This window comes from Oncorhynchus nerka, linkage group LG10, assembly GCF_034236695.1.
Source record: "Oncorhynchus nerka isolate Pitt River linkage group LG10, Oner_Uvic_2.0, whole genome shotgun sequence".
Classification (NCBI taxonomy): Eukaryota; Metazoa; Chordata; class Actinopteri; order Salmoniformes; family Salmonidae; genus Oncorhynchus; species Oncorhynchus nerka.
In genome coordinates this window covers 37,731,901-37,754,528 of record NC_088405.1, presented here as the reverse complement: position 1 = coordinate 37,754,528, position 22,628 = coordinate 37,731,901, and the positions used below count along the sequence as shown (strand labels likewise).

At 43.0% G+C, this 22,628-nt stretch overlaps 1 protein-coding gene across 1 annotated transcript; it reads right to left on the bottom strand.

The window, feature by feature from the left end:
* Positions 1-429: 429 nt before the first annotated feature.
* Positions 430-17,446, bottom strand: LOC115135268 (vertebrate ancient opsin). The gene is made up of 5 exons (XM_029669760.2): positions 16,652-17,446; positions 14,640-14,850; positions 14,226-14,343; positions 13,795-14,028; positions 430-2,865 (listed from the first exon to the last, which is right to left on the bottom strand). The coding sequence occupies exons 1-5, from the start codon at positions 17,016-17,018 to the stop codon at positions 2,629-2,631; spliced, it is 1,167 nt and encodes a 388-aa protein (XP_029525620.2). The 5' UTR covers positions 17,019-17,446; the 3' UTR covers positions 430-2,628.
* Between the last annotated feature and the right edge of the window lie 5,182 nt (positions 17,447-22,628).

Below are 22,628 nucleotides of genomic sequence, written 5' to 3'. Positions count from 1 at the left end.
GATTGGCTCACTGATACATGCATGGAGAAATGTATATATCAACACAAACCCAGATTGAAAATTGACTGTGATAGTGTATGGAAAAGAAAGAATAGAAAAGAATAGACACTATGGAACTGCTTTTCTCTGAGAATTAAAAATTGAGACGGGATTAAGACTATCTTATCTAATGTTATCCTTGTAATGTCTGTGGATGTGCTATGTTATATGTGCTTTCCTTTACAATGGTATCATTCACGTTGATTCAGAAACCCAGAAAACTCCTTTTAAAAAGATATAATCTTAATAGTCAACCGTTTTCCTTGTATAGCCTGTGGATGTACCACGTTATGTCATCTCACAGATGCTAATGCTTGCTGAGTTTGCCCTGTTCTCCAATGGTTTTGTACGTCATGATTCAGACACCCAGACATCATCACCACAGAATAATTGCTTTTAAAAAATATATTTTAATCCAGTACAGACATTAGTTTTTCTAACAACTAGCATGCATGACCTGCAACTCATGACGAAATAGTTACACTAAAAACACAGCAGAACAATTCTCAACGTGGCACTGTAAGTACAATTACAACAAACACTGTCGGAGGTGCATGATAGTCCGGGCAAAAATGAGAAAAATATATCAATTATACTTATTCGTCCACATTTGGACTGCTTTAGCAGTCTGATTCCTGTCCAAATCTCTGATGTGTTCTTAAAAATGTTCCTCTCCCTGTATTCTCGAAGGCAAGGTTACCACCCCTACTACCTGCTCATGTATCCTCAAAAAACGGAACATTGTCATATTGCTTTTGTGTGTGCAACGTGTATAGTCCTACAGTTTGTGTGTGTGTATTTGTGTGTGTGTGTGTGTTTTGGTTTTACTATCCTTGTGGAGACTCAACCCTTATTCATACAAACCTTCATTTTCTGGCTTTGTTACATTCGTTCCAATAGGCCAGTGAACAAGACCATGAAGTGTGGCAATGTGAGATGAATTTGTACATGTATGTATTTGTTGAGACTGACTCATGCAATATGATCAGGGTCTCTGCTGTACCCGGCAAATGGATATTATCACATATTATTATGGATATTATCACATTACTATTATTACTGTTCAACTTATTCAATGATGGTGCTGCACAGAATGGTGAACAAGAGACATTGTCAAGATACATTTACATAAGTTTGAATACACCTGAAACGTATTACTACATCTACTGTAACCAGTTCTAAAGTCAAGTGTTACAGTATCTTGTGCTACAATATTGCTGACTGTAGACCCATGCTTTGTGATGTGATCCTCAATGTACAACGCTTTTGTGTACATTGCTACAGTATTTATCGGCGCTAATGATGAGCAGAGCTACTCGGATTCACTGGACCCCTTCACAGAGTCCCATATACATTATTTCTCGACATACAATGTACAGTCACAGTGTGTTGAAGAAAGAAAGGATTTTTTTGTGGACTCATCATAAATATACAGTCCCTCAGTGTCCCAGCAGAGCCAGCAGGGGGCCAGCTGCACCAAGCCTCATTGACTGTCTTTGTTTTGAATGGAAACTTCGCCATCGAATCTGCTCAAGAAGAGAAAGAAAAATGTACAGAAACATAGAAAGCAATACCCTCTCAGCAGTTGCCATCACAGGGGCTTCAAAGGGGAAAAGAGCTACAGATTAAAGCATTCTGACGGTAGCCAGCTCTCATCTTCTAAGTCTGGCTTTTCTGGGTAAGAGTAGGACTCGACACCTGCCCCCTCTGACAACGGTGATAATGCAGGTGGTGCAACACTCGAGTTGTACAACTGATGTGCAGCGCATTTGGCACAGCAGTTGTGATACAACAAAGAGTACATCAGTTGTACAAGCTGAGTGTGTACGGACCCCCTCTAATACAACAAACTGTTAGGTAGCTGATGACAATTAGGCCTACCAGAACAAAAATAACTCACGACTCGAGTAAAGTGGGAGGGAATCCGACAAGCAAATAGGACATCTACAGCCACAATTTCTAGCTTGCTGAATTGTTCATATTTAATCACTGTCAACAACCATTTAATGTTCTTGTCATAATAATGATAAGTAATGATGGAGGGGACTTAAAGAATTAGCATTTTTCGTGCTGAAAGAATCTTGTATTGTAGTGGAGAGAGGGCTAACGGGAGGATTAGGTGGCCATGATTGTATAAGAGTCAGGACCTTGGTTTAAGGGCACCCTTTGGGTGGCAGTGTCCCCATCACAGCCTAAGGTAATTGAGGCGGGAGGAATGCCTCTCACTGGCCCTCTAACACCACTTCCAACAGCATCTGGTCTCCTACCTAGACATCAATCAGGCCTGACCCTGCTTAGGCTCAGATGAAAGCCAGCAGAGAGAGGCAGTCAGGGTAGTCTGTCTGCTTGCCGTACATTAAAGTATTATGTCCCTCTTTTGTGCTCTGGTTTCGGACAAGTTTCCTCTATTTTTACTAATACATACAAAGTTAACCAGAAAACCTTTTGTGGTTACAGCTGGCATCTTTAAACTAACAATTATCACAAGAAGTTTGTGAGTAAGAGAAGATGCATCTGTATAAGAATGGAAAGGGAGGATGGAAAGGCAGTGAGGACTGGAGGTGGGGGGGAGGGGAGTCTTCTGTTGGCCTACATGGGACAGACTTTGTTCTCTGGGATCGGTAGCTGGGCGACGGAGCTGCACTCGCTCGGGGACTCCTCCTCATTCTTAGGCTGAGCATTGCCGCAGACCGGGATGCGGGCGGTGATGGCTGACATCTCGCCCCCCGTGCAGCTCTCCCCCGTCATTCCCGGTCGCTGCGATGTTGCGTTCATGTTCTCTGGCGCAGGCTTGCCGGTAAAGAGCTGGATCAGACACTTCCTGAACTGGACAAAGGTCAAAGGGCATTAGAACAGCCAATTGAAAAGAAAATGTCAGAAAGCCAGTGTTCCTTCAGTAAGAAGGGGATAAAACATTTTTAAACAGGAATGAAATAAATGTTATTTTTGGACAAGTTCTTAAAGCACCTTCATTGTTTCTTAACATGTAGGCTTCTGATTAGTGCCTTATGAACAGTACCCAGGTGATAAGGTGATAGTCACTTATTGCCTTGCAGTGTGATATCTGAACGGGCAGGATACTGTAGCTCCTCATAAAAAGAAGCAGATAAGCGGTAGACAGTTACATGGCTGTGCAGGTAGGAGATATGCATCATACTTATCAAGAGATGTTCAGCACATATTACAACACTGCCATTGGTTTTTTGCTATTTGTTTAAAAGACAGATAGGATGGAGTACTGACCACCATCCTCCTGCTGAAGAAAACACATCAATGGCATGCCAATTGTGTCTAAAAGGGTGGGAGAAAAAAACCTCTAAAAAGCTCTGAATCATTACTTGTTTCCACATTACCTTTCAGATAAAACTGTTACGTGACTGACCTTTTTTTGCAAGCTTTTTCTGTCCCGAAAGCAGATTCCAGGAAAACCCTCAATGCATCGCCCCCCAGCAAATTCAAGCATGACCTGTGCCACTATTGAAGTTTCCATTTCAACATAAAGTCCAAGCTAATGCTTCTCACTTCTTTACTTTCCCAAAGGCTGCTGAAAATAAACACTATAGCCGGGTTTTCAATTCAATCGCGGGTTGTAGACAATGCTGCTTTTAAAAGGGAATTTCACATTGAGACGACATATCCCACTGGGAACAGACGTCAGTTCAACTTCTAGTTATGATTTACATTTGGTTGAGTTTTCAGCTGATGTAAATTCAACGTGAAATACATTTTATAAAACAATCACCATGTCATTGGATTTATGATAAAAGTTGGGTGAAAAAAAAGACAAAATGCCCTTACGTTGATTACTTGTTGCAAATCCAATCAGTTTTCAATGTTGATTCAACGTCATCACATCATTGATTCAACCAGTTTTTGCCCAGTGGGATGCTGCCTTTGCAGTGAAAGCAATCTCTGCGAACATGGGAACATTGCCTTTAAAAGTTGCATTGACTACAACCCACGATCGGATTGGATCCTGGCCTATTCTCAAATGGATGTTCACTTTAGATTCGCAGTGTTTTGTCCACTGACCTTGACATTTTTAAGGCTTTAGCAGAGAATACATTTGAGTGTTTGTTTGACAAATGTGTTCGCTTGATGTTCCAAAATAGACCAACAAGAAAGCAACTATGGCACAGTATGTGTCATACCAAGCATAAGGTCATAAATGTGTCAACTTAATGGAACTATGAATGGCTTGAGCAAAATAATGTCAGCAACACCTTTTCTGTCCCATTGAAAGGCTATTCTGGAGGCTAGATGGTTTTCCAAAATGAAGAAGGCAAACATCATAACATTTCACACCACTCAGCTAAATGGAGAACACCTTTCAATTCCCATATTTCTGTGCACTGGACATAGACAGCAGGATTGTGTGTCAGAAGAGCTTTGTTGAGTGGTACAGTGGGTCTGTATAGCTCAGTTGGTAGAGCATGGCACTTGCAATATCAGAATAGTGGGTTTGATTCTTGGGACCACCCATGTAAAATGTATGCATGATGATTCTTGTTTTGGATAAAAGCTTCTGGTAAATGGCATATATTATTATTACTAATATTCATAATAATATGCCATTTAGTAGTATTATGGTACAGAGCAGGATGTACTGGCATTCTCCTAAAAAATGGTTTTTCATCTTGCCACATATAGTGCCTTGCAAAAGTATTCATCCCCCTTGGTGTTTTTCCTATTTTGTTGCTTTTACAACCTGTAATTTTTATTTGGATTTCATGTAATGGACATACACAAAACAGTCCAAATTGGTGAAGTGAAATGAAAAAAATAACTTGTTTCAAAAATTTTAAAACGGAAAAGTGGTGCGTGCATATGTAATCACCCCCTTTGCTATGAAGCCCCTAAATAAGATCTGGTGCAACAAATTACCTTCAGAAGTCATATAATTAGTTAAATTAAGTCCAACTGTGTGCAACCTAAGTGTCACATGATCTGTCACATGATCTCAGTATATATACACACCTGTTCTGAAAGGCCCCAGAGTCAGCAACACCACTAAGCAAATGGCACCACCAAGCAAGCAGCATCATGAAGACCAAGGAGCTCTCCAAACAGGTCAGGGACAAAGTTGTGGAGAAGTACAGATCAGGGTTGGGTTATGAAAAAAATATCAGAGACTTTGAACATCTCACGGAGCACCATTAAATCCATTATTAAAAAATGGAAAGAATATGGCACCACAACAAACCTGCCAAGAGAGGGCCGCCCACCAAAACTCACAGACCAGGCAAGGAGGGCATTAATCAGAGAGGCAACAAAGAGACAAAAAATAACCCTGAAGGAGCTGCAAAGCTCCACAGCGGAGACTGGAGTATCTGTCCATAGGACCATTTTAAGCCGTACACTCCACAGAACTGGGCTTTAAGGAAGAGTGGCCAGAAACAAATAAGCAAACATGTTTGGTGTTCGCCAAAAGGCATGTGGGAGACTCCCTAAACATATGGAAGAAGGTACTCTAAAATAATATTTTGCTTCTTCAAAGTGGTATGCATGTAGTGTAAATCAAATGATACAAACCTCCCAAAAAAACATTTTTATTCCAGGTTGTAAGGCAACAAAATAGGAAAAATGCCAAGAGGTGTGAATATTTTCGCAAGCCACTGTATGGCCAGGGACATGAGTACCACATGATGTAATGCTAGAAGAGTGTACTGCGTCAAGCATTCCTCTGCAACGATCCCTTTCTCAGTGCAGTAGCTGCTTGTGTACAGTGAATTTTGTGCTGGGACCAAATAAAGATCTATATGTCTCTCTCTAGTAACTTTCTCTTTCTCTCTAACCTACTATAATAGCCTTCACAACAAGGCTCACGAGTCTTCGTGCAACAGTCAGAATTACACCTCCAAACTCGCAGAGCCAGGGCCGAACAAAGCACACCCCAATCAGCTTAGAAAGAGAGAGATGGGAGAGAGGAGGAAGAGAAAGGGATGCTCCTTGATAATGCACTACTTTAGTAGCAGGCCTGTCAATCAAGTCATTCCCAAATGTTAATTATCTTCAGGCTTCACAATGCTTAAATCATGTGTACGTGCTCCTCTGTAGGACTGGGTAGATTACAGTCCCAAGATGCCATATAACTTATTTTGTATATGTTTCTACCACCATTTCTTATGACCGAAAAGAGCTTCTACATATCAGGACAGCGATTAGTCACCTCGTACTGGAAGAAGATTTTTTTTTTTAAAGAGTCGGACACAAAGGATTTACTTCAGACACCCAACAAGGCCCTCATCCCCATCATACGAAGGAGAAAGAGACCGAGATATCGGGGAGGTAGGTTGGGGTGCCTTGTAAGGATCCGTCGGCGAGTGAGTAATCTGCCTTTACCATCAGTCCTATTAGCCAACGTACAATAATTGGATAACAAAATAGAACTACGATCAAATATGTTCAACAATGAAATACTGTAATATCTTATGTTTCACCAAGTCGTGGCTGAACGACAACATGAATAACATACAGCTGGTGGGTTTTACGCTGCATCGGCAAGATAGAACAGCCACCTCCGGTAAGACAAGGGGCACGAAATCTAATAGTAAGGAAGTCTTGAGGTTTTGCTCGCCTGAGGTAGAGTATCTCAAGATAAGCTATTACCCCACTATTTATCAGGAGAGTTTATCTGTATTCTTCGTAGCTGTCTATTTACAACCATAAACCGATGCTGGCCCTAAGACCGCACTAAATGAGCTGTATACGGCCATAAGCAAACATAAGCAAACATTCACTGCACACAAGCAGCTACTGCACTGAGTTGCCCCCCCCCCCCCCCCCCCCCCCCCTGGGTTGTGCCGCTGCTCCAGTTTCAACTGTTCTGCCTGCGGCTGTGGAACCCTGACTTGTTCACTGGACGTGCTACCTGTCCCAGACCTGCTGTTTTCAACTTTCTAGAGACAGCAGGGGCGGTAGAGATACAACTTAATGATCGGCTATGAAAAGCCAACTGACATTTACTCCTGAGGTGCTGACCTGTTGCACCCTCGACAACTACTGTGATTATTATTATTTGACCATGCTGGTCATTTATGAACATTTGAACATCTTGGCCATGTTCTGTTATCTCCACCCGGCACAGCCAGAAGAGGACTGGCCACCCCTCATAGCCTGGTTCCTCTCTAGGTTTCTTCCTAAGTTTTGGCCTTTCTAGGGAGTTTTTCCTAACCACCGTGCTTCTACACCTGCATTGCTTGCTGTTTGGGGTTTTAGGCTGGGTTTCTGAACAGCACTTTGAGATATCAGCTGATGTAAGAAGGCCTATATAAATACATTTGATTTGATGAAAACGCTCATCCAGAGGTGGCGCTCCTAGTGTCCGGGGATTTCAATGCAGGGAAACTTAAATCCGTTTTACCTCATTTCTACCAGCATGTTAAATGTGCAACCAGAGGGGAACAAAAAACTCTAGACCACCTTTACTCCACACAGAGAGACACATACAAGGCTGTCCTTCGCCCTCCATTTGACAAATCTGACCATAATTCTATCCTCCTCATTCCTGCTTACAAGCAAAAACTAAAGTTGGAAGTACCAGTGATTCGGTCAATAAAGAACTGGTCAGATTACGCAGATGCTAAGCTACAAGACTGTTTTGCCTGCACAGACTGGAACATGTTCTGGGATTCTTCCGATGGCATTGAGAAGTACACCGCATCAGTCATAAATAAGTGCATCAATGACGTCATCCCCACAGTGATTGTACATTCATACCCCAACCAGAAGCCATGGATTACAGGCAAGATCCGCACTGAGGTGCCGCTTTCAAGGAGCAGGACTCTAACCCGGAAGATTATAGGAAATCCTGCTATGCCCTCTGACGAACCATCAAACAGGTAAAGTGTCAATACAGGACTAATATTGAATCGTACTACACCGGCTCCGACACTCGTCGGATGTGGCAGGGCTTGCAAACTATTACAGACTACTAAGGGAAGGACAGCCGTGAGCTTCCCAATAATATGAGCCTACCAGATGAGCTAAATTACTTCTCAGCTCGCTTTGAGGCAAGCAACACTGAAGCATGCATGAGAGCATCAGCTGTTCCAGATGACTGTGTGATCACACTCTCCGTAGCCCATGTGAGTAAGACCTTTAAACAGGTCAACATTCACAAGGCTGCAGGGCCAGACGGATCACCAGGACTTGTACTCTGAGCATGTGCTGACCAACTGGCAAGTGTCTTCACTGACATTTTCAACCTCTCCTTAACTGGGTCTGTAATACCAATATATATCAAGCAGACCACCATAGTCCCTGTGCCCAAGAACACCAAGGTAACCTGCCTAAATGACTACCAACCCGTAGCACTCACATCTGTAGCTATGAAGTGCTTTGAAAGGCTGGTCATGGCTCACAACAACACCATTATCCCAGAAACCCTAGACCCACTCCAATTTGCATACTGCCCCAACAGATCCACAAATGTTGCAATCTCTATTGCACTCCACAAAGCCCTTTCCCACCCAGACAAAAGGAACACCTATGTGAGAATGCTATTCATTGACTCCATATCAGCGTTCAACCCCATAGTGCTCTCTAAGCTCATCACTAAGCTAAGGACCCTGGGACTAAACACCTCTCTCTGCAACTGGATCCTGGACTTGCTGATGGGCCGCCCCCAGGTGGTAAGGGTAGGTAACAACCCATCCGCCGTGCTGATCCTCAACACGGGGGCCCCTCAGGGGTACTCAGTCCCCTCCTGTACTCCCGGTTTACTCACGACTGCATGGCTAGGCATGACTCCAACACTATCATGAAGTTATCCGATGACACAACAGTGGTAGTCCTGATCACTGACAATGATGAGACAGCCTATAGGGAGGAGGTCAGAGACCTGGCCGTGTGGTGCCAGGATAACAACCTCTCCCTCAACTTGACCAAGACAAAGGAGATGATTGTGGACTACAGGAAAAGGAGGACCAAGCAGGCCCTCATTCTCATCGACGGGGCTGTAGTGGAGCAGGTTGAGAGCTTCAAGTTCCTTGGTGTCCCCATAACCAATAAACTGACATGATCCAAGCACACCAAGACTGTCATGAAGAGGGCACGACAAAACCTACTCCCCCTCAGAAGACTTAAAAGATTTAGCATGGGTCCTCAGATCCTCAAAAAGTTATACAGCTGCACCATCGAAAGCATCCTGACTGGTTGCATCACTACCTGGTATGGCAACTACTCAGCCTCCGACCGCAAGGCACTACAGAGGGTAATGCATACGACCCAGTACATCACTGGGGCCAAGCTCCATGCCATCCAGGACCTCTACACCAGTCGGTGTCAGAGGAAGGCCCTAAAAATTGTCAAAGACTCTAGCCACCATAGTCATAGAATGTTCTCTCTGCTACCGCACCGAAAGCTTCTACCCCCAAGCCATAAGACTCCAGAACAGCTAGTCAAATGGCTAGCCAGACTATTTGCATTGTCCCCCCCCCCTCTTTTACTTCCTGTTTACTATCTATGCATAGTCACTTTAACTCTACCTACATGTACATATTACCTCAATTACCTCGACTACCCTGTGCCCCCGCACATTGACTCTGTAAAGGTAACCCCTGTATATAGCCTCGCTACTGTTATTTAAAAATATATATATTTTACTTCTCTATTTTAACATCACACTTATTTTTCCTAACTGCATTGTTGGTTAAGGGCTTGTACGTAAGCATTTCTACACCTGTTGTATTTGGCACGTGACAAAGAAAAATGTTCAAATATCAAATTTGATTTGATATGGCACAAGAGAGAGACTATGGCATGCCAACCTTTCATCACACATCCACAGACAAAACTTAATTTGCTCAATTATTAATCAAAAACTTCTGCCTGACAACTGTGATCTTTGGGGACTGTGGTTCCCCATTTGTATTTTGTGGGACTGACCTTGTAAGATCAAAGCTCGTTCTTTTAAGAAATATCAAAGGATAATGGTAGAACGTTCCCCCTTGACCTTGCTGTGACCTGTGTATGATATACTTTGAACCTGTCTATGGTATAAATCTGCTTTACTGTACAGAAGTCATCCATTGTAGGAAGCCTCCTATGTCTCTCTGACACTATTGTGTAACTTCCACACAGACCCCATTGCTTAAGGTCAGTTGGCTTTTCCAACTGTCCTACATCTGAGGTATGTTGATGCCAGGATCTGCCTGCTAGCTGTCCTTATTTATATTTATTCACATCCCCTGCTCTTTTATAAATACAGTGACCTATTTACAGGACAGATCTAAAGTGGAGCAGCCAGTCAGATGGACCGGCAGAATTCAAGCACCCACCGGGTGACCAAAATCTCCCTGACCAATACAGTATACTATACAGGACATTCAACCAAGTACGTACATATGTTCATTTTTTTTTTTTACCAAATCAAAAATGTTATGTAAACAGCATGTTATTGAAGTTTTTAGATACTATTTTTGTGATTTTCCTTGGTTTTGAAAAACGTACCCCACCACAGTGATTGACATCCTCAGGCTCCTTTGGCAACATGAGGGCACGCAGAAAACAAGAATAAATGCCCATATATCAGAGAGAATACTATTTATTTTGGTTGTCATAGAAGCCATCAGTCCTGAGAAACCAACAGTATCACCACAATGGGAACGAGAAAGCATGCGCATGAGACTTTGTAACATCCATTTACATCAAAAATATAGATTTGGTATAAAAAAAGGAAAAATGTGTTATTTAATGCCTTTCATTGACCAAATTCATTGTGGCTTTGTGTAAATCTAAATCTACAGCGCACTTGGAAAGTTTTCAGACACCTTAACTTTTTCTAAATTTCGTTACGTTACAGCAATAATGACAAAGCGAAAAAAAAAAGAAGATTTTTTAAACTTGTGCAAATGTATTTAAAAAATAAATGAAAACAGAAATGACTTATTTACACACACTACCGGTCAAAAGTTTTAGAACACCTACTCATCCAAGGGGTTTTCTTTATTTGTACTATTTTCTACATTGTAGAAAAATACTGAAGACATCAAAACTATGAAATAACACATATGGAATAATGTAGTAACCAAAAAAGTGTTAAACAAATCCAAATATATTTTATATTTGAGATTCTTTGAATAGCCACCCTTTGCCTTGATGACAGCTTTGAACACTCTTGGCATTCTCTCAACAAGCTTCACCTGGAATGATTTTCCAACAGTCTTGAAGGAGTTCCCACATATGCTGAGCACTTGTTGGCAATATGAGGGCGGGAGAACCTTCCAGAAGGACAACCATGTCTGCAGCACTCCACCAGACGGAAGCACCTCCTCAGTAAAAGGCACATGCCAGCCCAAATGACTCTCAGACCATGAGAAACAAGATTCTCTAGTTTGATGAAACCAAGATTGAACTCTTTGACCTGAATGTTAAGGGTCATGTCTTGAGGAAACCTTCCACCATCCCTACGGTGAAGCATAGTGGTGGCAGCATCATGCTTTGGGGATGTTTTTCAGCGGCAGGGACTGGGAGACCAGTCAGGATCGAGGGAAAGATGAACGGAGCAAAGTACAGAGAGATCCTTGATGAAAACCTGCTCCAGAGTGCTCAGGACCACAGACTGAGGCAAAGTTTCAGGACAATGACCCTAAGCACACAGCCAAGACAACACAGGAGTTGCTTCGGACCAGTTTCTGAATATCCTTGAGTGGCCCAGCCAGAGCCCGGACTTGAACCCGATTTAACATCTCTGGAGATAGCTGTGCAGTGACGCTCCCCATCTAACCTGACAGAGTTTGAGAGGATCTGGAGAGAAGAATGGGAAAAACTCCCCAAATACAAGTGTGTACCCAAGAAGACTCAAGGCTCTAATCACTGCCAGAGGTGCTTCAACAAAGTACTGAGTATAGGGACTGAATACTTATGTAAATGTTTTTTTTTAAATTGAATACATTTGCATAACAAAATGGCTATGACATTATGGTGTACTGTGTGTAGATTGATGAGTAAAATGTTGTTTTTATAAATAGGCTGTAGTGTAACAAATTGTGGAAAAAGTCAATGGGTCTGAATACTCTGTATATCTCTCTTTAAATGAGCAGAGAGAAATCAAGAACCCCTGATAATAATATATATATATATTTTTTGTTTAACCTTTATTTAACTAGGCAAGTCAGTTAAGAACAAATTCTTATTTACAATGACGGACTACCCCGGCCAAACCCTAAACCGGACGACGCTGGGCCAATTTTTACGCCGCTCGACGGGACTCCTAATCATGGCCGTTTGTGATACTGCCTGGAATCAAACCAGGGTCTGTAGCGACGCCTCGAGCACTGAGATGCAGTGCCTTAGACCGCTGCGCCACTCAGGATAATAGGAATAATACATTGTTTAACGCATATCCCATTCTCAATGTGCAGAATATCTTTTGGTAATTGCAAAAAAAACTGTCACCTCCCTGCGGATCGAGGAGCTGATGCATTTTTAAAGCAGCCAGCCAACATGGACAGTTCTACATTCTATATTTCACGTCATTTATTCATACACCATACATTATTTAAGGACAGGCTAACACCCAAAAACAAACAAAAAAGAACTGTCAGCTGAGTTTTCCTCAAAGGCATTCATCCCAGGACTAACAATTGATGATGCCTCTCAGCTCTGTGTCAGTTGAGTGAGACTTGCCACAACCTGGCAGAGAACTGGTGGGCATTTTTCCTCCTGAAAACTGCCAAATTGTATTTCCATTCATATTGCAGAATTCAGAGAATTCATAAGCAACAGGCCAGTATTAAATCAGATCAGCAGTAAACCATGTTAGCCAACAAATGCATCATTTATCATTGCTTTTGTTTAGGCGGTGTCAGCGGTGTAATTGCGTTAGAGCTGTCAAATCGGTAATTGGCTGCTCTTGTGGTAATTGTCATGAAACCACACCTGTCCTTAAATCCAACCCGTGTTAGATGTTCAGAATGAGAAAGTGTAGGCTACATAGAAATAACGATACCAATAACAGGGATTTATAGAAGCCTGACCGAGGTGTAGATTATATCACACATTCCTGTCACGTTCTGACCTTTATATCCTTTTTTTTGTCATTATTTAGTATGGTCAGGGTGTGAGTTGGGGTGGGCAGTCTATGTTTGTTTTTCTATGATTTGGGTATTTCTATGTTTCGGCCTAGTATGGTTCTCAATCAGAGGCAGGTGTCATTAGTTGTCTCTGATTGAGAATCATACTTAGGTAGCCTGGGTTTCACTGTGTGTTTGTGGGTGATTGTTCCTGTCTCTGTGTTTGCACCAGATAGGACTGTTTTGGGGTTTCATGTTTTTGTATTCAGTTGTTCATGTGTACATTTACATATTAAAAGAACCATGGACACTTACCACGCCGCATATTGGTCCTCTGATCCTTTTCGCCTCTCCTCTTCGGAAGAGGAGGAGGAAATCCCTTACAATTCCAGTCTTCAAATTTTGCAATGTAGCTGCATGGGATTTCTACTAATGCAATTCAGTGCATCCAATGGCATGTCCGTGATATGTAATGCCAGGAGCAGCTTGTGGATATGACAGCTCTAACACAGTTACACCTCCGACACCACCGAAACAAAAGCCATCACAAACTATGTTACTGTTGATCTGATTGTATCCTGGCCTTATTCACAGTACACCTGGGAATGGTTGTCTAAAACCTTGGACAACAATAATAACAGCAATATCACAGTTCCATATGGTGTAAGCCTTCAATGTAATTAACAACTCAGAGAATGTCATAAGTAGCCATGCGTTCAGGGGGTAAAGAGTGAGATACCTGTTTGTTCATGAAGACGTAGATGACTGGGTTGTAGACTGCGGCCGTCTTGGAGAAGAAAGCGGGCGCAGCAGCCAGTCTGGGGTCCAGGTAGATGGTGGGACAGGCTGTGACAATGATGGAGAAGGCTGCGTAGGGTGTCCAGCCCACCAGGTAAGCGACGATCATCACCACCACCATGCGGCTCACCTGGCGCTCCGGTTTCTTGGCATTACCCAGCCTGCCATGGGACACCTGAGGATTGACGTGACAACAAACAGCTTAGGTTATTGAGCTATAAAGTCTGTCATGTAAGTTTATTTAAAGGACATAATGACAAGACAATTACAAAAAAATATTCCCAAGCATGTGCTTGCTAGTCAACCAAGGACTACTTTGGTCCAGTTGCATCCTCTGCCAGTAGTGCCAGTATTCTATACATGGATACTGACCTTCCTCAGCTTCTGTAGGAGCTTCCCATAGCAGTAGATGATCACCCCCAAGGGCATTATGAAGCAGGTCACAAAGAAGGTGATGATGTAGGTGTGATTCCAAATGTTGTTGGAATACCTGAGGTCAGAGGAAAGTAGATTATAAACATTTGAATTACATTTCCACCATTTTCTACATGGCCCAGTCATATTATGACAATGTTAACTATTCCTTTAAAGGGGATATCTGTAGTTCACACAACCATTTTTGCCATGCCCAAATGCCACTGCAATTCGAAAATCCCAATGCTATTCAAGAATGACCCGTGTGTACCTAAGTGTGTGTATGATACAAACAGGAGGTTGATGTTGCTGTACATCCACAGTATGTTTACTATAGGATGTGTGCCCTCTGCTCTCTCTGTTGCCTCTCACCAATTGGGCTCGCAGGTGGTGCCGATCTTACTGACGGTGTAGCTGCACCAGCCGAACACAGGAGGGATAGTCCAGATGAAGGAGAAGGTCCAGACGAACAGCAGGCCCAGCGCTGCATGCTTCCCCCTCAGACGGACATTCCCCAGAGGCCGGCAGATCACAAAGTAGCGCTCAAAGGACAGGACCGCCAGGGACCACATAGCCACAATCCCTGAAAAAAGGGTATTATGAAGGGTAAATACTGTTTCAAATATGTTTTATTGTGGAACATAGAGTCAAATGTACAAGTTTATCAACAGGATTGAGTGCTCCCTTTGAAATATAGAAGCTAACAGTGAAATGCATGGAAAATTAAAGAAAAAGGGCTAACTAGAACCCTAAAAGGATTTTAGGCTGTTCCTGTAGGATAACCCTGTCTGATTCCAGATAGAGCACTTTTTCGTTCCAGGAAGAACCCTCAAATAACCCTTCGGTGTTAAGGTTCTAGCTGGAACCAAAAGGGTTCAGTTCTACCACAGGGACAGCGGAAGAACACTTTATGGTTCTAGGTAGCTCCTTTTTCAAAGAGTGCATGTACATGATATTCACATAGCATTGTGACAATGTCAGATAATAGGCAGAGCACTATGATTCCAACCACAATAGGATTTTGAGTTACAGTCTCAGCAAGAGTTATGCAAATGTGACAGCACTTAGGGTATAGCTACAGCAATTTGCAGGATATATATAATCCATGTAAGAGGTACATATTGAGGTACACTTACCTCAAATAGACTAATGATGCAGTAAAGGTACATTAGGCTGCCTCCTTAATAGAGTGAAAAAGCTGTACTTAATTACAGTATAATTCACTCTCAAAGGTTTGCTTATGTACTACAGTCTCTCCGAATTGTTGTTGTGGAAAAGCATATAAAGGACCCAAATAAGTGCTATTTGGGTCACACGTGAAATAAGGAGCAGCCCCTATTCCTTTTGTGTAATTATGAAAACTGCTCAACTCCATTGCTATACTAATAATATGCGAATGTTAATGCAATGCTGTTACTAGTGTAATGACAGTGATATTACACAGGTATACTTGTTATAAAGTATTGCCCTACTGCCTTTTGGTTCAAATAATTGTCTGAGAATGCTACAAAGGTATCTACAATCACTTTGATTTATTAGAAAATTGGATACAACTATGTTAATCATTCATACAGCTGTGTGCATTTACAGAACCTACTTTGACCCCAAAAATGTCCAGCTGGGATTTTCTCAATGAGGATCACAATTGTTTTTAACTATGACTGACAACTGTTTGTCCTGTTGGATCAGATCGGCAACTTGTGTATAGTCTATCTCGATTCTATTCCATCATGATCAACTAATACACACTAATCCCCAAAGACATATGAAACTGGGCAGGCAGCATGTTCTCTGAAGTCTAAATACTCGGACCAGCAGGGAAATAACCCACTACTGCGTTTGTGACATACTCTCTCCAGGGGCCTCACCTCTCTCAGCATGTCTTACATACAAACCAGCTCAAAAACAAATGGATTAAGGCGTCATACTAAACAGATTACTGCCTTCTGATGTAATGAGTAGCTACTGTAGCCTACTTTCCCAGCAACAAAGTGTTTTCACTGTTGACTATAAGGCTATGTATGTTGTGCAACAAAAAAATGTGTGTGTTTCCTAAATTGGATAATGTTGTCACACGATCCACATCTGTTTGTCATTTTGCCATAAGTTTTAGGTACATTTTTCACCGCAACACAATGCTTTTAAAAGAACTGCGAAATGCACTACAAATGATGGATGGCCTCTTTTCGGTTGTCTTAAAAAAAACTGTCTAAGAAACCAATCTAACAAATAAACAGTCAATCAAGTCTTTGACTTTCAAATGTTATTCTTTTTGCAACATTTTGGAAACTAAACAGCTCCAACACTGACACCTACAGTAAGTGTGAAATTACCCCAGCATCCAATTTATTCAGATACATAACCATGAACCATGCTGAACTTACCGAAATAGGTGACAGCGAAACCTTCCAAAACGCAAGCCCAATTTCCAAGGAAAAAATACCCTTTGGCGTTAGTTAGAAAACTTATGGTTCCACCGGTGAGTGACACAAGGAAGTCAGCGAGAGATAAATTAACTATGATATAATTTAAGGGCTGTCTCAGTTGTTTGAACTTATAAGTGGCCAACATAACAGTGAAATTTTCAAAGAGAGACAGAGATGTTATAACAAACATCAAGATAGCCAAAACTGCGAAATTCCAAGGTGCAAGATTTGTTATTGGACCAGTGAACGGATCAGCATGTGGTTTGTAGATCTCTGATGCCTCGGTATAAGAAACACCATTTACTGCAATTCTTAAAGTATCCATTGTCCATGTCCAAATAATTGCACGCGACCTTAGAGTAATATTAATATTGCACTTGGGGGTTATGTAAAGGGTCTGAGATTATGTGGTCCATATGTCTCATTTTCACAACTTAATTTGGACTCTCATCCTCAGAGTCGCGCGTAAAAAAACATTCGTTTGAAAAAAATGACTGGATCAACAGCCATCGCTTGAAATCTTTAATAGACACTTGTCATTGAGTAGGTTGAACTTCAGATCTTTGATATCCGCATTTTGTATGAAATAACCTATTTTGGACCAAAGCGACGAATCCACAGTTATTCAGAGTTCAAAGATGATCAAAGTGAGCCTGCATTCTCGAAAACAGCAACGGTAAACCAAAAGGGCAAAAGCAGTGCTGCAAATAAACGAACACTTTATAAATGAATGTGTGGGGGCAGAATCGAAGTCTTGAGAAGGCACACCAACAACTAAATAGATGACTGATGAGCAGCATCTTGTATGCGCTTATATAGCCGGTAGTCGACTCGCTCGCAACAACTCCTGCCCTCGAGGAAACGCAAAGCCTAGCTACTTGTCAGATGTGCAAATGAGGTCGGTTTGCGACAAATCCGCTGACTTTCACTTTCATATTGTGTATATGCTTTTTTTATGCGTAATTTTGCAACTACGGGCATTTTTGGTTATTTCTCATTTTTAAAAAAATGTTTCTTGAAAATACTTTCATCAATTGAAATAGTTTTCTCATTTTGTGAGGAACCGTAAACTTATATTGGCTGTGACCATTTTATTCGACAATACATTTTACTCCGTTTTCAAAACACGTTTCTGCAGTTTTCATTGCCATCACATAACAAAACATTCCGTTTTAATTTAAAACTGAATGACAAACAGATTGGATTTTTTGATTATTTTATCTGTCTATAGTATTTGGTACTACCACATTTAAGAAATCATTATTTTAATTCCTTAATCCATAAATATGGGCCTGCGCTGGCTGTGCTTGTATACTCTCACGGAGGCTACCATTGCATCAACAATGCAATGTCTTGCTGAAATAGTTATATATTTCTAATTTTGACAGTAGTTACACTGTAAAGAGGTTACCTTGAATTTGACAGTAGTTTACAGGCAGCTCGGTGGTAATACAGTACATCTACTGTAATATAAAGATGGTATCGAAGCAAGTACTGTGTAATGACACACAGTACAATACCATAAAATGTACTGTATTATACTTTTTATTTTTTATAATGCTACCGTAATTGGAATGGATGAATGAAATGTATCGAGGGGAGGGGCTTGTAATTTCACAGTGTTTTACTGTAACTACAAGGGATTGGTGCAAGCAGGTTGGCTGCTAGGTAAAGTATTTACACATGACAGCATATTATTTCATATTTGGTGTTTTATATCACTTGCACTTCTAGAGGCCTAACAAAGTCTTCCAAACTGGCAGCGACAACAGGAAAAAAGGACATGGCAAGATGCTCAACCTGTTAAGGTTAAGACTAGCTGCAACTCCAATCTTGCCTCATAAACAACAGGGGAAGACTAACAGTGAAATGCTTACTAACGGGCCCCCAAAAATTCAATAATGTAGAAATAATAACACAAGGAATAAATACACAATGAGTAGCGAAAACTTGGCTACATACACGGTTATCTAATCTGTCCCCTATACATTTTAAATTGATGGGGCACTATAATCACATAGGAGTAACATAGGAGTTACATTGTTACAATATTCTCCCTCACCGGTGCAACAAATAAAGCCTCTTACAAGGCACGCTTCAAAATGTGTTAATAGGCCCGAAACAACAATTCCAAATCAAATCAAATTGTCACATGCGCCGAATACAACAACCTTACCATTCACTCACTGGTGCTCAAAAGGGTTTTGGTGCTCCCAAGATACTATATGATACTTTATTCTGATGGGGTGGAATTACAATACCATTTGAAATACAACAATTTTCCCACAATGCATCATCATTTACGGCAGAGGTGTGGACCGAAGTCACATGACTTGGACTCGAGTCTAACTCCAGTGACAAATTTGATGACTTGATTTGGACTGGATAGAAAATAAAATAACTTAACTCGCACTTGGAGCCTCAAGATTTGGGACTCGACTTTGACTTGAGACTGATGACTTGAAGTTATCTGGCCAGGTTTTGTAACTCACTTTGTAGCACAGGTTCATAGTGGATTAGCCTACTCTCCACGCATCCAGTGACTGTAGCTGCAGGCAGCATTGTTTAATGTAATTATGAAGTTGTATTTGGAATTTGTTGGTCAAATTAAATATTTATCAAATCACATTTTATTTGGAACATGCACCGAAAACAGCAGGTATAGACTTTACCTTGAAATGCTTACTTACAAGCCCTTAACTCCATTTCTTGAACTGTATTGTTGGTTAAGAGAATATTTACTAAAGAAACTTGTGTAAAAAATGTAATAAAAAGTAACACAATAAAATAACAACGATGCTATAGGTCATTTGTACATGTAGGTAGGGGTAAAGTCACTATGCATACTATGCATCATGCTTGACATTCTTGGATCCCGGCCGGTATGAGAGGGAGAAGTTGGACCGGGTGAACAGTAGGGCCCACCTAGCTTGCCTGGAATTGAGACACTTGGAGGTGTGGAGATATTCCAGATTCTTGTGGTCGGTCCACACAAAAAAGGATGTTCCACCCCCTCTAGCCAGTGCCTCCATTCCTCCAACGCCATCTTCACTGCAAGAAGTTCACAATTCCCCACATCATAGTTCCTCTCCGTGGCGTTGAGGCGATGGGAGAAAAAGGCGCAGGGATGTAACTTGATGTCCAGGGCAGACCGCTGGGACAGGACATCCCCCACTCCAACATCCGAAGCGTTGGCCTCCACGAACTGGCGGGACGGGACAGGATGTACCAAGATGGGAGCTGTGGTGAAGCCGTGTTTAAGATCCCAGAACGCCCGGTCAGCAGCTGGGGACCACCTGAACCAAACCTTGGGAGAGGGGAGTGCAGACAGGGGGTAGCCAGGGTCCTGTACCCCGGATAAAGCGGCGATAAAAGTTGTAAAACTCCAGGAAGCATTTCAACTGCACTCTGGGCGTAGGCTGGGGTCAATCCACCACCACTCTCACCTTCCCAGGATCCATCTGTACACTCCCTGCAGCGATGATGTAACCCAGAAAAGGGATGGTGGAGCAATGGAATTCACACTTCTCTGCTTTTACAAGAAGCTGGTTCTCCAGGACGCGTTGGAGAACCTGCCAGACGTGGAGCCTGTGTTCTTGGGTGGAACGGGAGAAGACAAGAACCGGTTCAACATGTCGTGGAGAACATCATTAACCAGAGCCTGGAACACAGCAGGGGCGTTAGTAAGACCAAATGGCATGACCAGATACTCATAGTGACCGCTGGCCGTGTTGAAGGCCGTCTTCCACTCGACCCCTTCCCATATCCGCGCCAGGTGCTAGATGTTCCGTAGGTCCAGCTTGGAGAACACGTGGCCCCCTGGAGTGGCTCGAGTGGAGTGGTGCCTGAGAGATGGTAAATCCCACAGTCATATGGTCGGTGCTGTGGAAGCGAAGTGGCTCGGGCCTTACTGAACACCTCCCAGAGGTCCTGGTACTCCGCAGAAATGGCGGAGAGGTCCGAGGCAACTTCAGAGCCCCCAGGAAAACATCCCGGGGCAGGCTGCGCTGACTTCAGGCAATGGCCTTTGCAAAACGGGCTCCAGTCCATGATGGCAGACCAGACCAGACCATTCAATGATGGGATTGTGTCACTGGAGCCAGGAGAATCCCAATACCACGGGAACCTGAGGAGACTTAATGAGCAGGAACTGGATCGTCTCGTGTGGTTCCCTGACACATAGGTTGATAAGGGTGGTATAGAGTGCCCGGTCAGTGCTCTAACATCCATGGGAATAGAGAGGGGCTGAGTGTGGATATCCAGCTGGGAAGCCAGGGTAGCGTCCATAAAGCTCTCATCGGCTCCAGAGTCGATGAGGACCCGGAGAGATTTCAACTGTTTCCCCCACAGCAACATGGCATGAAAAGGGATGCGAGTAAGGGGAGAGGAAAAGTTCTCAGTATGGCCCACCAGAGTACTCACTCCTAACGGTGAGCCTGGTCTTTTAGTTGACAAATGACCTGTAGTCCCACAATACAGGCAGCTCTTAGTGTGAAGCCAGTATAGCCGTTCAGCTGGAGACCGCCTAGCTCTGCCTAGTTGCTTAGGCTCAGGAAGAGGTGAGTCGGCAGTCTTCGGAGGCTCTCGGGGGAACTCGGGTCGCCTCAGGTTCTCTCTGCAATGGAGCCGTAGGGGACTTCCAGGAAAGCTTGGAGGCGAGGTGGATTCTTTGGATGGGCGAGTGAACTCGAATCTCCTCTCCTTCCATCGATCTGAATGGTCAAGGCGATCTGTCGGTAGTTTCCGGGCTGCGAGCTCATCCTTTACTTTCTCCGATACACCGTGTAGGAACATGTCGAACAGCGCTTCTGGGTTGCAAGCACTCTCAGCTGCCAACGTGCGGTAATCCACAGCGTAGTCTGCCACACTACGGGAGTCTTGACGTAGTTGGAGCAGCTTGCGGCTGCCTATCTCCCGGACAATCAAACACCTTCCGAACCTCCTCCATGAACTCCTCCAGACTGAGGCAGATGGATTGTTGCTCCCACACCGCCGTGGCCCAAGCGAGTGCCCTCCCAGACATCAGCGTTATGATGTACTCTATCCTCAAGCGGTCCGTGGGGAACGAAAAAGGCTGCAGCTCAAAAATGAGGGAGCACTGGGAGAGAAAATCCCAGCAGGTTCCATTATCTCCAGCGTAGCGCTCCGGAGGAGGTACGCAGGGTTCTCGGGACACTGGGGTAGGCTGGGAGATTACAGGTGTGACCTGCTGCCCAGTGGGAAATCCACGTAATTGCTCCAGTAAGGTATCGAATGCCTGGTCATGGCGCTGTGTCAGGGTATGGAGTCCCTCCATTAGACTTTGAAGTAACTCCTTGTGTCTTCCAAGGGTGGCTCCTTGCAGGGAGACAGCATTGTGGAGCTGGTCTGAGTCTGCTGGGTCAGTCATGGCCAGTTCATACTATCAGGTATGACCCAGATGCAGACAGTGTCAAAGAAACAAATGTTTATTTCTAGTACAGGGACTGGCAAACAACAGGACAAAGGCAGGGAGAGGTTAGTAATCCAGAGAGGGTGCAAAAGGTCCAGAACGGCAGGCAGTCTCAGGGTCAGGGCGGTCAGGGGTCAATAATAGAATGGCAGGCTCAGTGCAGCCAGAATGGTCAAAACCAGGAAGGACCAGAAAACCGGAGCAAGAACAGACAGGAGCAGGGGAATAAACACTGGTAGGTTTCACAGGGGAAAAAATAATTGGCAACAGACACAAACGGAGAACACAGGTATAAATACACAGGGATAATGGGAAAGATGGGCGACACCTGGAGAGGGGTGGAGACAAACATAAAGACAGGTGAAACAGATCAGGGTGTGACAATTCCACGTTTTGTTGTGTTAAAATTCAAAATGTATTCAATATATATTTTTCTCACCCAACTACACACAATGCCCCATAATGACAAAGTGAAAACATGTTTTTAGACATTTGTATTGTATT